We start from the raw sequence: 17,917 nt of genomic DNA, 5'->3' as shown, positions 1-17,917 counted from the left end.
AGAGAAGAAGTGCTGTGCGGTGACCACCCACAAACTGCCCATATCCTCCCTGTGACTGTGTGAGCCCCCGTATGCGGTAGCTTACCTGCTCCAGCCATCCTCCTCCTGGGCGTAACGGGGCGAATCGCAGTGTCATCCTCCTCCGGGTAACTCCCCACGGGCAGGAGCCTTGGTCGTAGCTGCCTTTGCGATGTCCCCAGCGTCTTCTTCTAGCGTCTTCTCCTCCGCGCCTACTTCCTTTCGCTCCTCGGCGTGCGCGCCAGGATGAGCGGGCACTTCCTTCTTCTCCACACAGCTGCTCGCTGATTGGTGTTCCGGAGTAGACGTCGCGCATGCAGGTTCTTCCCATCAGGGAGTCCAGGGGGAATTAAAGGGCCCGCCGTGCTCTTGTACCTGTAGCAGCAGGACATCTGAGTCAATGAGAGCCTCTGAGTCACCCCGGGAGCCCCCCAACACCTGCCTTCTTCTGTTTCGGTCAATGGAATAGGCCGTCCTCAAAGGAGTACAGACCATCTCTATCATAGGTTGATGTGGGAGTTCTGATGTATTCTTCCAAAACATGATGGTGTGAAAGCTCCAAGCCATGTAATGGAATTCTGCACTGCAGTAATCGCATCTAGGGTACTTTATGAGGCTCTACAGTGGGTTGAGAGAGGGCGTATTGTGGGATGACTGGTGTTTTGTTTACACACTTCTCTTCCCACATATCTGAGATATTATCACCAGTTTTGAATATTTGTGTGTTATTCCACTTTTATTTAAGAGCAAAACTATAAGCAGTCTATAAGTACCCTCAATTCCCAGGGCCCCTTTCTCTTGAGGAAGGTCCCCTCTCCAATCACCTTGCAATTCACTCAATCTGCACTGCTAGGTAGTAGAGCTCGCTGTCTGGGAATCCAGAGAGAGTTCATGTAAATCCCTGAACCATTTAGATAGGGCCCAGATTGGTAGGTTGAAAGAGTAATGTAAAAGCCTGGTTAGCATCACCATTTTAGATAGGGCTGTCTACCCCATTACTGACAATTGTAATCTCTTCCAAAAATCGATGCTCCCTCTCAGTGATTTCAGTGCGTATCCTAGGTACCCTGCCATTGTCGTCGTCCTGGTGCAAAATTTTCACCTCCCAGATATCTAAACATTTAGCATCCCATTTGATATTCAAGGTCTATAATTGCTTTGGTTTAATAATTAGTTCTAGGTATATCAGGTATGCAAACATTTCAGACCAATTAACTTTAAGGCAAGATATTCTCCTAAAGTCCTCAATGAATAGTACCATCAAGCCTGCTCTGGTGAAGCTTTACCTCTCAGTAGCAATATCATGTTGTTCACATAGAAATATATGTGTGTGTCCTATCTACTAAGGCTATCACCCTTTCTTTGTTCTACACTCTGGTTATTCTCATGTGTCCCATTTAGGTCTAGAGGGAAACACTGCCATTTTTTACATGGGTTTCTTCCTAAAGTTGACTTTACTCTCACACAATTACTTTTGCCACACATTTGCAACTGTGAAAATGGGCATTTGTTTCTAGGAAACTATACTTGCTTAAAAACCAACTTCGCAAGTATACTATCATCATACCTTGACACATCATGCACAAGGTTAATACATAACATTGTGCATATGTGATTGTTTGTTTATTACATATGGCGACAGAGCTATTTATAACACATAAACAACGGCGGCCTGACCAAGATCTCCGCCCAAGGCAAGGATGCCTTTTGTTATAAATAAACATCTGTTTCCGGGTGTTGGTAGAAGAGCACTTTGCTGTCATTGTCAAGGTCTTTACATGCTGATGTTATGGCCCAGCTGCCTTCTGATATCTCTACGAGGGGTGTCCAGCTTGTGACCAAAACGGAGACCTACATTCTTTCCTTTCAGGTAGCAAGGTTTGGATCATATAGTACTGGGATTCTTGGCAGAGCACACATGCCCTAGAAACTTAGGTTAGGAAATGCATAGTAGGAGTATGTCAGATTTCTATGTTGTTTTATATGCTTGCATATATACATTGTTTTAGCTCGATGGTGGAACTTTTCATTCTGTTCATTGTCCTAATACTGCTAATAACTTTTATTGGCTTTTGTCTATTGATCATTGCAGTACATATATTTTATACAAAAATCATGTTGGTTCAATAAATATTGAAAACGTCCCACTGTGTATTCCTTGTATATTTCTCTGAGAGAAAGAGAGCACAAGAGAAAGAGAGCACGAGTGACTGATCATAAGGTTTCTAGATCTGTTACCACGATTCCTGGGGGGGGGGGTCAACGTTGTCATGTTCAGTGGTTGCCAGAACCATTTACTACCCGTCTAGGGTTAAGGGGGCTTATGGTGGCACTGTGAGCTAGCTGGCCTATATGGACGACATATCCTGAGAGGGTGCATGGAATCAATCTGGGACCATACCAACAGTTATACTGTCCGCAAACAAGCAGTTTATGCCATAGGGTGAAAACTAAACAACATTATTTTGGCAAAGGGCATAGGTGAAAGATGTCGCCCCTACATTTTGCCGCAATGGACAGTCATTCTAGTAGATGCCCGATCTTTTCCCCCTGGCTATGTGCTCAGGCCAGATATTCATTAAAGTCCAGGCATCTCAGCTGTACTACTTTAGAGTCATTCTTCACTCTCTGCTTCTGAAGCGTTTAGCTGATTTGTGGGTCCTGTTTCTTAATGCTATGTAAGAATTCATCCAGTGTCAGCAGTTTTTTTTCGTGACCTCTTCTGTGTTCTCTCTGTTTCACTGATACAATGGCATGTAATGACTTTTTTAAATGCCTCCCACTCTATCAGAACGCCCGATGCTGTACCTTGATTTTCTCTAACATAGTTGCAAATTTCCTCCCCTGGAGCTTTTCTAAATGTCCTATTCCCCAGCATTACGCTATGGAGCCCCCAGGTGATTATAGGTGAGGTTGGAATCCCGATCTCGCCCCCATTATCAGAGGGTTATGGTAAAATAGGGTGTGTGCTATCGCCTGATCCGCCTTGCCCTCGCCATGGGTCTTCTGGCAGTTGCTTGCTTGTCAATGACCTGTGTCTTCTTGTACTTGTCTATGTCAGTTCTGTTACTCAAGACTCCCAACCTCTCCCTACACCTCACGTCTTTCCCTCATAGCCCTTCTCTTCTCTCTCATGGCACTTGCTTGATCTCTCATAAGTGCACACCTTCACTCTTGACTCCTTCCTCTGTGTCTCAATGTGGCCCTCTTAATCTTCAGTATTTTGATCCCACATACCTTTCGGCTGTTGGACAAACGATGGATTACATTCTGTTTCATGTTGAAATGTACACCCAGAAGGTAGAATTTCGTTGTTATGAACTGAGAGGTGCAATTGGTTTACAGCAATTCTCCCTTTTCTTCTCAGATCTGTTTCTCACTTCACTATCAAACAAGGAAATTCTTTTTGAGACTTGGCTAAACCAGGTAAGACAAAATGTGTTCTTTTTTAATTATCTTAATTGGTTGTATTGTTCGTCTTAATAACACGGTCATAATAAAAGGCATTTTCAGTGATTTCCCATTTGATGTGATAACTCTCCAGTCTCTACTGCTTATGTTTGTGCTCGCACAGATAAATAGGACTAAAGTTCAGACTCCGTAATTTTTCGGTTCAATTCAGTTTTCCAAGTAGTTCTGGATGAGATGATTCAATTTCTCTGCAGCAGTGTTTTGCATTACTGCCAATTAAACCAATCAGTTTCTCCAAATGTTCACGTTAGCGGAGCTCCCGTGGTGTTGTCAGCTGTTCTAAGAGGTTATCATCATTTAATTTGTCAGCATGATGGGATGTGAAGAAAAGCCTATTTTCCAAGATTAATTTCTCAGTCTTTTTGCCTCTGGGATAATGCTTTTTTATGTTTGTCGCTTGGCGTTGAAGAATCTCATGACAGTTTTGATCTGGGAAACACATCAGAGCGTTTTGGGCTATTAATTCGTGTGGGTGGTGTAACATTAGCTTGATGACCTTAAATATTATTCTTTTCGGCAGTGAAAGTTGTTAATTCTGTGGTAAATTTGTCAAAAATGAGAAAACAAATAAAAATCCTAAAATCTAATGTTAGATATGCACAAAAGGCATCTTTTTTTATTGAAATCGAAATAAATGTGAAATACTTTTTGGTGATTAATAATTACCGGCGGGAATCTCCTATTACCTCCATACAAACATGCCCTCCTCCTTTTTCTGCCATACCTAACTCCCACAAGATTACCAATTCACACTTAATGGAGTACAATAGTACAATCTCTCTACTTGCTTCCTACACTCCGGCTTTATTGTGCGTGCGTGTGCGTTTGTGTGTGTATTTTTTAAGCCTGGGCAGAGTTTGCAGAACTCCGTGAGGTGACAAAACATCCCTGCCAAGCTCTGCCGAGTTCTGCGAGCGACAGAGTGGGTTACCTTGCGCCGTTCGCATAGATTTTTAGTGCTCAGTCTTTGTCCTGCGCTGTAAAATCAGCGTGAACGGCACCTCGCACAGTGCAAGAGGGCGCTGCTTCTTTCTGCTGGCCAAGTAGAAGTTCTACTTGAGCAGCATCTTCCTCAATGCGAACGGAAGGTTTCTCATCGCGAGCAGTAGCGACCGCCCATGTTGAGAAATCTCGCTGGGAAGTTGTCTAGCGTTGGATTTTCCTTGCTCGCGCTCATCAACTTACCGTTGTCGTGTGAGGAAAAAACTCTGCTCTGGAACTCCACGAGCTCCGTGAAGAGCCCAGGAAATAAATATATATATATATATTACCTACTGGCGGTCGCCAGTAGGTAGTTATAGTTAGGACCACGTTTCCATAGTAAATCCGCAACATTCTATTTGGAATAACTTTTGCGCCGGTCGACGAATCCTCGCGAAATTTTCAAAATAGGTGGGGCGCTACGCTCCGCTCCTTCCCTGAAAGTCTCGGGGGATTCGTCAAGCGGGGGCTGAGAAAAAAGGGGGGTCCCAAAACGCGTTTTTCCCATGCATTTTTCCATAGGACCTTTAGACACAGCTACAGCCCGAACGGCTGAACAGAGTTACTTGAAATTTGGCAGAGAGGTAGTCCTCAGGTCAAGGAAGTGCCTTTTGTAGGTCAGGTGTAAATCTGTTCAGTAGTTCCTGAGAAAATAGCATTTAAATCAATATATATATCTGAGCCAGCTTACGGTGCGCTTATGGTGCGCTTACCGTACGCGTACGGTGCCGTGCGCGAGCGCGATTCTGATTGGCTGTTAGATCTTAGTAAACATTCGAATCGTTCGAAACCAGGAAGCGGCGGCCGCCATTTTCTCTCTCGCACTCTGAGGGGGGGAGTAAAAACAAAGGGAAAAAACATGTAAAAAGAGCGGTTAGACAAGTCATAACCACCTTGCCTTTGTGAATGTGTCCCCCAAGAACCCCAAAGGCCAAAAATTCATTTTTAAATTTTTCCGAAAAATCGCCGATTACGCTTACCGTACGCGTACGGTAAAAATTATTTAAAAAAAAAAAATTATCCACAATCTCCCCACCCCGTGTGCAAATGGTGCCCGAAGGGCACCATTTGTGCATGTCATATAAGTCATTAGCATTACCCAAAATTAAAATGTCAAAGCTCACCTTTCACCACGAAGCGCATAATATGTCCTCCATGTGCGCACGGTGCGCAAAGCGCACCGTGCGCGCACGGAATGAACTGCGTTAAGTGGGCGCGCACGCCACGAATGGCGTAAAGTAACTTAGCATTTAAAAAAACGTACAAATTCACTGAAAAAACCATAGGTTTCACACACGTTATAGTTAGGAATTAGCATTTAAAAAACCTTGCAAATTCACTGAAAAAACCATAGGTTTCACACATGTTATAGTTAGCTGGACATTTTACTGATAAAAAACCAATGAAATTCCCCCGTTATAGTTAGTGCAGGCAACTATAACTCACGCGACCGCAATCCTCTGCTGATGACATATGTGTCTTTATGAAAAAAAAATATTTGTAATATATGTATAGCTAAAATTTAATGGAAGAAGACATGGGCAAATAAGTGTCTAAATACAGTATTAGCATCAGCAGAGGATTGCGGTCGCGTGAGTTATAGTTGCCTGCACTAACTATAACGGGGGAATTTCATTGGTTTTTTATCAGTAAAATGTCCAGCTAACTATAACATGTATATATATATATATATATATATCATATCATATCATATCATATCGGCGGTCGCCAGTAGGTAGTTATAGTTAGGACCTATTATCCATAGGAAATCCACAACATTCTATTTAGAATAACTTTGGCGCCGGTTGACGAATCTTCGCGAAATTTTCAAAACTCGTGGCCCGCTCTGGTCCGCTCCTATCCTGAAAGCCTTGGGGTGATTCGTCAAGCGGGGACCGAGAAAAAAGGGGGTCCCAAAACGTGTTTTCCCCATGCAATTTTCCATAGGGACCTTTAGTCGCAGCTACAGCATGAACTGCTGAACGAAATTACACCAAATTTGGCAGAAAGGTAGACCTTGGTTCAGAGTCGTGCCTTTTGCTTAAATGGTGTAAATCCGTTCAATAGTCCCTGAGAAAATCAAAAGTAAAATCACATATATATCTGGGCAGAGCCTAACCACACATCTCATCGTGAGATCTGATTGGCTGTCAGCACTTCATCCAAGAAGTGTTGGCAGCCATCTTGGGACCAATATACATGATAGCACCTCATTAACCCCTTCAGTGCCCATGACGAGCTGGACTCGTCATGGGCTGCGGTGGCGCTGTGCCCATGACGAGTCCAGCTCGTCATGACCTCCGCCCGCAAATGCAAAGCGCGGCACTGGGCGGGGAAAGGGGCGGGCATGCAAGGGGTTAAAAAGCATTGCAGTTAATAGAAGGTTTTAAGACTTTAGTTACATTATAAATCATTTGTTGATGGTACCATACTCATTTTAGAAATTGTGGTATGTTCTAAGGTGATTTTACCATGTGAAAAAGCCTTCTGATGGGATATCATGAATCATATTTGAAAGAAAAGTATTTTCTCATGCTTTTCCCACTGAGGTTTGGAAGGTGATCTATAAGCTAAACTGAGAGCATATTTTCTGTAAATTCACATTATCTTTCTCAGTCATGTGAGAATGAAGTCTGACATTCTCAGTAAAACATGTACATCCAGCAAGGGCAGAGACTGTCAGTTGACTCCTTTATGTTCTACTGCAGCTTCCCAGAGTGTTCTAAAGAACAACTAGAGCGCTAACAGTCCTACTTATGATAAACGTATGGCACACCTGAAGCCATCTTGATTGGAACACAGTGGTAACTCTTAAAACATTTAATTTAAAAAAGAACAAAATGAGGGGTTTCATTTGCCATAGAAAGTATGATTAGTGCTGCAGAAAGAAAAATGAGGGCACATTTTGAGTAACTTCTCAAATCCTCTTCTATTTCATGAAAAAATTCTGACATGCAGACTGAAACATGCACTTTCAATACCAGCAGCAGACTTCCCTGGTGAGCAGTAGCTTTACTACAGTGATCTAATGAGCAACTAAAGTGCTAACATTCTGCATTTATGGCACGTGTGACACATCTGAATACCTTCTTGATTGAATCAAAGTAAAAAACGGAAAGTATTCCTACTGAGGAGACTATAGTAAATGAGGAAATTAGGAAACTTCATAACAAATAAATCTCCCAAGATGGCCACCAGAGCCTAAATGTAGCACAAATATCACCCAGATATAGCCCAAGTATAGCCCAATGACAGAATGTCCCAGAGTGTTCTAAAGAACAACTAGAGCGCTAACAGTATTACTTATGACAAAAGTATGGCACACCTGAAGCCATCTTGATTGGAATAAAGTGGTAACACTTAAAAACATTTAATTTGCAGAGGAACAAAATAAGGGGGTTCATTTTGCCATAGAAATTATGATTAGTGCTGCAGAAAGAAAAATTAGGGCACATTTTGACTTCTCAAATCCTCTTCTATTTCATTAAAATATTCTGACATGCAGACTGAAACATGCACTTTGAATACCAGCAGCAGACTTCCCTGGTGAGCAGTAGCTTTACTACAGTGATCTAATGAGCAACTAGAGTGCTACCATTCAGAATTTATGGCAAATGTGTGACACATCTGAATGCCTTCTTAATGGAACCAAAGTAAAAAAGCATTGAAAATGCAATAGGTCTCACCCTCGTTTAAGTTAAAGCAATTCTGTTTGTAATTAGGCAGCTTTTTAGCTTTGCTTTTATTAGTGTTTTTCAAACTTTCATGTACATAACATGCATGCATATATGTATATGTATGCATGTATTTGTATTTATATAGATATGCAGATGATATATATGTTTATATATGTATGTATATATACACATACATATATAAATGCATATATATATGTGCATATGTGTGCGTGTAGAGAGAGGTAGAGAGAGGTAGAGGTGTAGAGGTAGAGACGTAGAGGTAGAGAGTAGTAGAGAGAGAGGTAGAGAGTAGAGGATGAGTAATAGAGAGTAGAGAGTGAGTAGTAGAGTGAGTAGTAGAGAGTGAGTAGTAGAGAGTGAGTAGCAGAGAGAGAATAGTAGAGCGAGAGTAGTAGAGTGAGTAGTAGATCGTAGTAGAGAGAGAGTAGTAGAGATAGAGTGAGTAGTAGAGAGTGAGTAGTAGAGAGTGAGTAGTAGAGAGTAGTAGGGAGTAGTAGAGAGTGAGTAGTAGAGAGTAGTGGAGTAGTAGAGAGTGAGTAGTAGAGAGTGAGTAGTAGAGTGGGTAGTAGGGAGTAGTAGAGAGTGAGTAGTAGAGTGAGTAGTAGAGAGCAAGTACTAGAAAGTAGTAGAGTAGTAGAGAGTGAGTAGTAGAGTGAGTAGTGGAGAGTGAGTAGTAGAGAGTAGTAGCGAGTGAGTAGTAGAGAGTAGTAGAGTGAGTAGTAGAGAGTGAGTAGTAGAGTACTAGAGAGTGAATGGAAGAGAGTAGTAGAGTGAGTAGTAGAGTAGTAGAGAGTAGTTGAGTAGTAGAGAGAGTAGTAGTAGAGTAGTAGAGAGTGAGAAGTAGAGAGTAGTAGAGAGTGAGTACTAGAGAGTGAGTAGTAGAGAGTAGTAGAGTGAGTAGTAGGGAGGGAGTAGTACAGAGAGAGTACTAGAGAGTAGTAGTGAGTGAGTGGTAGAGAGTTGTAGAAAGGAGTAGAGTGAGTAGTAGAGAGTAGTAGAGAGTGAGTAGTAGAGAGTATTAGCGAGCGAGTAGTAGAGAGTGAAACATGCACTTTCAGTACCAGCAGCATACTTCCCTGGTGAGCAGTAGCTTTACTACAGTGATCTAATGAGCAACTAAAGTGCTAACATTCTGAATTTATGGCAAATGTGTGACACATCTGAATACCTTCTTGATTGAATCAAAGTAAAAAACTGAAAGTATTCCTACTGAGGACATTATAGTAAATTAAGAAATTAGGAAACTTCATAACAAATAAGTCTCCGAAGATGGCCACCAGAGACTAAACAGCCCAAATGTAGCACAAATATCACCCAGATGTAGCCCAAGTATAGCCCAATGACAGAATGTCCCAGAGTGTTCTAAAGAACAACTAGAGCGCTAACAGTCTTACTTATGACAAAAGTATGGCACACCTGAAGCCATCTTGATTGGAATAAAGTGGTAACACTTAAAACATTTAATTTGCAGAGGAACAAAATAAGGGGGTTCATTTTGCCATGGAAATTATGATTAGTGCTGCAGACAGAAAAATTAGGGCACATTTTGACTTCTCAAATCCTCTTCTATTTCATTAAAAAATTCTGACATGCAGACTGAAACATGTACTTTGAATATCAGCAGCAGACCTCCCCGGTGAGCAGTAGCTTTACTACAGTGATCTAATGAGCAACTAGAGTGCTACCATTCAGAATTTATGGCAAATGTGTGACACATCTGAGTGCCTTCTTGATGGAACCAAAGTAAACAAGCATTGAAAATGCAATAGGTCTCGCCCTTGTTTAAGTTAAAGCAATTCTGTTTGTAATTAGGTAGCTTTTTAGCTTTGCTTTTATTAGTGTTTTTCAAACTTTCATGTACATAACATGCATATGCATGCATATATGTATATGTATGCATGCATTTGTATTTGTATTTATATAGATATGCAGATGATATATATGTTTATATATGTATATAAATGCATATATATGCATATATGTGTGCGTGTAGAGAGAGGTAGAGACGTAGAGGTAGAGACATAGAGATAGAGAGGTAGAGAGTAGTAGAGAGAGAGGTAGAGAGGTAGAGAGTAGAGGATGAGTAATAGAGAGTAGAGAGTGAGTAGTAGAGAGTAGCAGAGTGAGTAGTAGAGAGTGAGTAGTAGAGAGTGAGTAGCAGAGAGAGAGTAGTAGAGAGTAGTAGAGTGAGTAGTATTGAGTGAGTAGTAGAGAGTGAGTAGTAGAGTAGTAGAGAGTGAGTAGTAGAGAGTCGTAGAGAGTAGTTGAGTAGTAGAGAGAGTAGTAGAGTAGTAGAGAGTGAGTAGTAGTGAGTAGTAGAGAGTAAGTAGTAGAGAGTGAGTAATAGAGAGTAAGTAGTAGACAGTAGTAGAGTGAGTAGTAGAGAGGGAGTAGTAGAGAGAGAGTTGTAGAGAGTAGTAGAGAGTAAGTAGTAGAGTAGTAGAGAGTGAGTGGTAGAGAGTTGTAGAGAGTAGTAGAGTGAGTAGTAGAGTGAGTAGTAGAGAGTGAGTAGTAGAGAGTAGTAGCGAGTGAGTAGTAGAGAGTGAGTAGTTTAATTTAAAAGGAACACAATGAGGGGGTTATTTTTGCCATAGAAATTATGATTAGTGCTGGAAAAAAAATGAGGGCACATTTTCATGTACATAACATGCATATGCATGCATATATGTATATGCATATGTATGTATGCATTTATATTTGTATTTATTTAGATATGCAGATTATATATATGTTTATATATGTATGTATATATATATACACATACATATATATAAATGCATATATATGCATATTACCTACTGGCGGTCGCCAGTAGGTAGTTATAGTTAGGACCCTGTTTCCATAGGAAATCCGCAACATTCTATTTTGAATAACTTTGGCGCCGGTCGACGAATCCTCGCGAATTTCTCAAAATAGGTGGGGCGCTACGCTCCGCTCCTACCCTGAAAGTCTCGGGGGGATTCGTCAAGTGGGGGCTGAGATAAAAGGGGGGTCCCAAAACGCGTTTTTCCCATGCATTTTTCCATAGGACCTTTAGACAGGGCTACAGCCCGAACGGCTGAACAGAATTACTAGAAATTTGGCAGAGAGGTAGTCCTCAGGTCAAGGAAGTGCCTTTTGTAGGTTTGGTGTAAATCTGTTCAGTAGATTATGAGAAAATAGCCTTTAAATCAATATATATATCTGTAAGCGCGCAGCGTGCGCGCTGGGTGCGCGCACCTTGCCGTGCGCGAGCGCAATTCTGATTGGTTGTTAGATCTTAGTAAACATTCGAATCGGTGGAAATCAGGAAGCGGCGGCCGCCATTTTGTCTATCGCATAAAGAGGGGGTGATAAACAAAGGGGGAGAACTTGAAAAGGGGGCAGAGTGGGGAGAAATTGACCCAGTAGGCGTTGTAAGGGGGTCACAGTAGGACCTTGTAGGGCATAAAAAAAGATTTATATTTTGTTAAAAAATATCGCCGAGTGCGCGCACCCAGCGCGCACCCAGAAAAAAACTTTATTAAACAAATTTAAAAAAAATCGCATTTAAGTGTTTAGATATAAGGTGGCTCTAAAAAGAGCCCTTGTGTTTATTGTTTGTTTTTTGGTACCTACAAGTAAGTACCGATGCAGAGTCTAAGGTTCAAGAGGAAGACTCTGTTGCCTTCATCAGTGAAGTGTACACCATCTCCTCTATAAATGTCTTGCATGTTGTAACGCAAGTTGTTGTGGTATATAGAACCCATACCATAGTCTCTGAGGAAAGCAGAAATAGATTTGTTGACGTGCTTCCTTGCTTTGTCAATCTGCGGACAAAATTGGTTGGACCAGTTCCACTTTTGCCTTTGGCATATATTAGAATATACAAAGGCAGTTTGTGGAAAAAGCGACATCAATTGCACAAAGGTGTCCTTAATAAGCATTTCCAGACCTACCCCAGTTAAAGTGCCTAGATCATTACCACCACAGTGCACAATAGGTTAGGCTGTGGGAGATGTAGAAAGGTTTTCACCAAAGGCATTAATTGGTGCCACTTTAACCCTCTCTGACCAATCCATTTGATGTCTACATTTGGCAAAGCAAGGTCTCTCACCATACCTCTTTTTACTGCAAATTTTTCACTCCAGAAGACATAGCTGTGTCCTACAATCCACACTGTGAACATCTTCAAAGGAGATCTGGATGCACTCAGGAGGTGTAATTCAGTAGAATGGGAAAAAGAAATGAAAGACAGTTTGGAAATGGAGGCATACATATTTTTTTATAAAAAAAAAGAACTGATTGGCTGTTTCATACCATTCTACACTAAAAACTAGGCTGTATGTGTAAATTTATAGAAGCATGTTTTGTATTGGTACAGAAAAATGTGTTACCAAAGAACAGTACTATGGATTTGCTGTAAGGTTTGAAAAGTCAAGCACTCTTGCTCTGTGGAATTGAAACATTGTTTGGCGAACTTCTGACCTAACTCCACACAGCAGTGTTCCATGAGCTGTTGCTATGGTAGCAGGCAGAAGTCAAGTTGGGGGAAGGGTACTAGGCAGAAGTCAAGTTGGGGGAAGGGTACTTTTGGAAAAGGGTTGGTTTTCAACCAATAGAAATGTGTGATTACATTTGAAAAAAAGGGGGAAGCACTGAGATTTGAAACTTACATGTATATGTGTGGAAAAATAGAGGGAAACTTTGCCATTATCTGGTTCTGCTGAGAGGAGAGAGGTGTAGAGAACAGAGATCCTGGCTCTGATAATCTGCTGTTTGAGTGCCACATTTCTTTCACAACTAACTAATTTTAAAGGTGAGGTTAGAGTTTGAGAGGAGATGTATATGGTAAATTAAGAAATGAATAATAGAAATGTAATTCTTTTTGTTGAAGTTGTGTTTATTATTTTCTGTTTTGGGAGAAATTTAAATGTGAGGAACATGTAAAATAATATGGACTATGTTTTCACGATAAATTAAGGTGTATTGGTATAAAAAAAGAATAGTTTAAGGGTTTGAGGTTGGACTCAGTAATGCAAATACATTCAGCATCACTAAGGCTGGTTGCCCTTGCTGGAGTGTAGGCAGTCACCCAGGATACACATGGTGGTGGTCTGAAAAAGCAGTCTGGACATGGGCATTTTAAAAAATCTGAAAAGTGGATTCATAATGTGTCAGTCTGTAAAAGTGATTATTACTTGTCAAAAAAAAAGAGCAGTAAGTGTGCTTTCAAATTGGCAAAGAAATTTCGTTTTGTGACTAATGTGAAAACATGACTCTGTGTGCAAATAGGAATTACAGGCAGAGATTTATTGCGTTTTGCTCTGGTGATTTCACAGTTGCATTAGTAGGAAAAAGGGGGAGCGATTTTTTGGTGCAGAAGCAGACTCTTAGCACACACCCAGCTCCTTTCCATGTATAATCATGCACAGTATTTACAAGCGAGTGGGGTTTGAGGTTTCAGTCTGTAATGCAAATACATTCAGCATCACTAAGGCTGGTTGCCCTTGCTGGAGTGTAGGCAGTCACCCAGGATACACATGGTGGTGGTCTGAAAAAGCAGTCTGGACATGGGCTTTTTAAAAAATCTGAAAAGTGGATTCATAATGTGTCAGTCTGTAAAAGTGATTATTACTTGTCAAAAAAAAAGAGCAGTAAGTGTGCTTTCAAATTGGCAAAGAAATTTCGTTTTGTGACTAATGTGAAAACATGACTCTGTGTGCAAATAGGAATTACAGGCAGAGATTTATTGCGTTTTGCTCTGGTGATTTCACAGTTGCATTAGTAGGAAAAAGGGGGAGCGATTTTTTGGTGCAGAAGCAGACTCTTAGCTCACACCCAGCTCCTTTCCATGTATAATCATGCACAGTATTCACAAGCGAGTGGGGTTTGAGGTTTCAGTCTGTAATGCAAATACATTCAGCATCACTAAGGCTGGTTGCCCTTGCTGGAGTGTAGGCAGTCACCCAGGATACACATGGTGGTGGTCTGAAAAAGCAGTCTGGACATGGGCTTTTTAAAAAATCTGAAAAGTGGATTCATAATGTGTCAGTCTGTAAAAGTGATTATTACTTGTCAAAAAAAAAGAGCAGTAAGTGTGCTTTCAAATTGGCAAAGAAATTTCGTTTTGTGACTAATGTGAAAACATGACTCTGTGTGCAAATAGGAATTACAGGCAGAGATTTATTGCGTTTTGCTCTGGTGATTTCACAGTTGCATTAGTAGGAAAAAGGGGGAGCGATTTTTTGGTGCAGAAGCAGACTCTTAGCACACACCCAGCTCCTTTCCATGTATAATCATGCACAGTATTTACAAGCGAGTGGGGTTTGAGGTTTCAGTCTGTAATGCAAATACATTCAGCATCACTAAGGCTGGTTGCCCTTGCTGGAGTGTAGGCAGTCACCCAGGATACACATGGTGGTGGTCTGAAAAAGCAGTCTGGACATGGGCTTTTTAAAAAATCTGAACAGTGGATTCATAATGTGTCAGTCTGTAAAAGTGATTATTACTTGTCAAAAAAAAAGAGCAGTAAGTGTGCTTTCAAATTGGCAAAGAAATTTCGTTTTGTGACTAATGTGAAAACATGACTCTGTGTGCAAATAGGAATTACAGGCAGAGATTTATTGCGTTTTGCTCTGGTGATTTCACAGTTGCATTAGTAGGAAAAAGGGGGAGCGATTTTTTGGTGCAGAAGCAGACTCTTAGCACACACCCAGCTCCTTTCCATGTATAATCATGCACAGTATTCACAAGCGAGTGGGGTTTGAGGTTTCAGTCTGTAATGCAAATACATTCAGCATCACTAAGGCTGGTTGCCCTTGCTGGAGTGTAGGCAGTCACCCAGGATACACATGGTGGTGGTCTGAAAAAGCAGTCTGGACATGGGCTTTTTAAAAAATCTGAAAAGTGGATTCATAATGTGTCAGTCTGTAAAAGTGATTATCACTTGCCAAAAAAAAAGAGCAGTAAGTGTGCTTTCAAATTGGCAAAAAAAAATTCGTTTTGTGACTAATGTGAAAACATACTCTGTGTGCAAAAAGGAATTACAGGCAGAGATTTATTGCGTTTTGCTCTGGTGATTTCACAGTTGCATTAGTAGGAAAAAGGGGGAGCGATTTTTTGGTGCAGAAGCAGACTCTTAGCACACACCCAGCTCCATTCCATGTTTTTTGTTGAAGTTGTGTTTATTATTTTCTGTTTTGGGAGAAATTTAAATGTGAGGAACATGTAAAATAATATGGACTATGTTTTCACGATAAATTAAGGTGTATTGGTATAAAAAAAGAATACTTTAAGGGTTTGAGGTTGGACTCAGTAATGCAAATACATTCAGCATCACTAAGGCTGGTTGCCCTTGGTGGAATGTAGGCAGTCACCCAGGTTACACATGTTGGGAAATATAGGCAGAGATTTATTGTGTACAACTCTGGTAATTTTATATTTGCATTAGTAGGAAAAAGGGGGAGCGATTTTTTGGTGCAGAAGCAGACTCTTAGCACACACCCAGCTCCTTTCCATGTATAATCATGCACAGTATTTACAAGCGAGTGGGGTTTGAGGTTTCAGTCTGTAATGCAAATACATTCAGCATCACTAAGGCTGGTTGCCCTTGCTGGAGTGTAGGCAGTCACCCAGGATACACATGGTGGTGGTCTGAAAAAGCAGTTTGGACATGTGCTTTTAAAAAAATCTGAAAAGTGGATTTATAATGTGTCAGTCTGTAAAAGTGATTATCACTTGCAAAAAAAAAGAGTAATAAGTGTGTTTTCAAATTGGCAAAGAAATTACGTTTTGTGACTATTGTGAAAAGAAATGTAGTAATATATTTAAATAAAATAAAGGATTTTTTTTTTAGTTTTTTTCAGGTATTGCTGAAGAGCAGTGAACAAAATTTAAGATGCCTACAAAATCCAGAGTTAAAAAAACCCAGAAAAAAAACCTATATTTGAAGACAACTGGAGGACCAAAGTTAGTAGAAGATGCTCATGTTGGGAAAAAGAAAAAATCTTCTGGTAAGCAGAAAAAACTATTTCTAAAAAATATATTCAAAAGAAGGAAAAATGAACAAAATGTCTGTACTGGAAAGAATGTTTTGAAAAGAAAAGGACAGGAAAAAATTGAGAATTTAGTTAATGCAAATATACCTTCTGCAACTGAAAAGATTTACATAAATAGAAAAACAGCGTTTAAAGAGATACGTAGAAAAATGTTTCAGAGAAGAGTTATGTCCAATTTGATAAAGGATGTGAAGAAATATAAGCAAAAGACTAAGTTTTATAAAAGAAAAAAAGAAATTGAAGCCATTGCAGCAAAGGCATTAGAATTAAAAAGGAAACTATTCATTTTAATTTTGAATAGGATGCGTATATTAGACAAAATGGTTAATGTACTGAAATCACATAGCAAAAGGAAAAGAGTAGTGAACAGAACAAACTTTTGTAAAGTGTTTTTAGGAAAGTGGATGCATAGTTCAAGTAGTGAACCTTTTTTTAATGAAGAGAGTTATTTTCAAAGTAATAGTTTGCTGCATGCAGTTGACACCAGAGGTCGTGGTTACGAAGTGACAAATGGTTGCATAATGGAGAAGGAGATAATGGTTCCAAGAGATGAGGTACAAGTGATGGCGGATGAGGCTATGGGGAGACGTCCTAAAGCCCCAGTGTACACTTGGAATTGTAGTAGTATTTGTACTGTGCGTCAGGAATCTATTGACAAATTTCGTGAGTTTCTAAGAGAATATAGGAAAAAAAGTATAAAACAGAAGATTAAGGTGCTTCAAAGTCTGGATCCATGCAGAGTGAGAGAGAATACTGGTTTGCAGGGTCATTCTCTGGCTTGTCTATCTAGAAAAGTGTGTAATAGTGTTTTCCATCATTTTAGGATGCTGGCTGTTCATCATACTGAAATTAGAAAGTTTGTGAGACGGTTGTATTTTGCCAAAAGTCCAGCAATAAAGTTAAATGAATTGAATAGGGCTCTGTTCCGAGAAACGGTATCAGATGTAGAGAAGGTTGTTGATGAAATTCAGTTTTGTTACTTTGGTCCTGAACAAAACAGTGCAGAGAAGGACACAGTAAATGAGGAAGAAGTGGAAGAGAATGTAGAACCCTCTGTAAGTAACACATTTAATGATCACATAACAAAATTTGCAATAATCTCTAATGAAAGACCAAATTTTACTTGTATTTGTTGCCGCAGAACTCATTATAGAAAACAAACTAGGAATGTTGATCTCTACAGAAAGAGTGAAAATGAAGATAATTATAAGTGGAAGGATTTTGCCACATATATATTTCTTGAAAATTGTTTTGATTTGGGTGAAGATCAGCGTATTTGTAAATACTGTTACAACAAGTTAGAGGAAAATAGAATGCCGACCAGAGCTGTACATAATAATTTAGAATTGGATGCTATTCCTGCTGAACTTTCTGAATTAAATACATATGAGTCTATACTCATCCAATGTGTTCATCCGTTTCAGACCATAGTACGTATGGAGCCCAAAACTGGTAAATTACCTCCTTCAGATTTACTGAGAGGTTTAAAAGGTAGAGTGGTGTATTTGCCCTTGGATTTGAAAAAAAATATGGAAACTATTGATGCAGATACTTTGGAAACTGAACCATTAATTATTCTGGTTAATGGTGTACCAACAAAGAATAAGAAGATTTGGCAGGAGCTGGTAGATGTGCGGAAAGTACAAAGAGCAAATTTGTATTTGAAAAGGAATAACAAATGGTATGAATCAATTTATATAGAAGAAGAAGAAGAAGATTTACAAGAAGACA

The 17,917-nt window shown here is 40.1% G+C and overlaps 1 protein-coding gene across 1 annotated transcript in view; it reads left to right on the top strand.

Annotated features, from left to right (window-relative positions):
• The window catches only part of ITFG1 (integrin alpha FG-GAP repeat containing 1), a 1,870,060-nt gene that overhangs the window by 221,906 nt on the left and 1,630,237 nt on the right, over positions 1–17,917 (top strand). Inside the window, exon 7 of the mRNA XM_085639265.1 lies at positions 3,386–3,444. Within this exon, the coding sequence (XP_085495391.1) occupies positions 3,386–3,444 (59 nt within the window). The remainder of the gene's footprint in view (positions 1–3,385; positions 3,445–17,917) is intronic.

The sequence above is a fragment of the Triturus cristatus genome, chromosome 12, assembly GCF_964204655.1.
Source record: "Triturus cristatus chromosome 12, aTriCri1.1, whole genome shotgun sequence".
Lineage (NCBI taxonomy): Eukaryota > Metazoa > Chordata > Amphibia > Caudata > Salamandridae > Triturus > Triturus cristatus.
The sequence above is the reverse complement of the archived record's forward strand: the minus strand, read 5'-3'. Positions and strand labels throughout refer to the sequence as shown.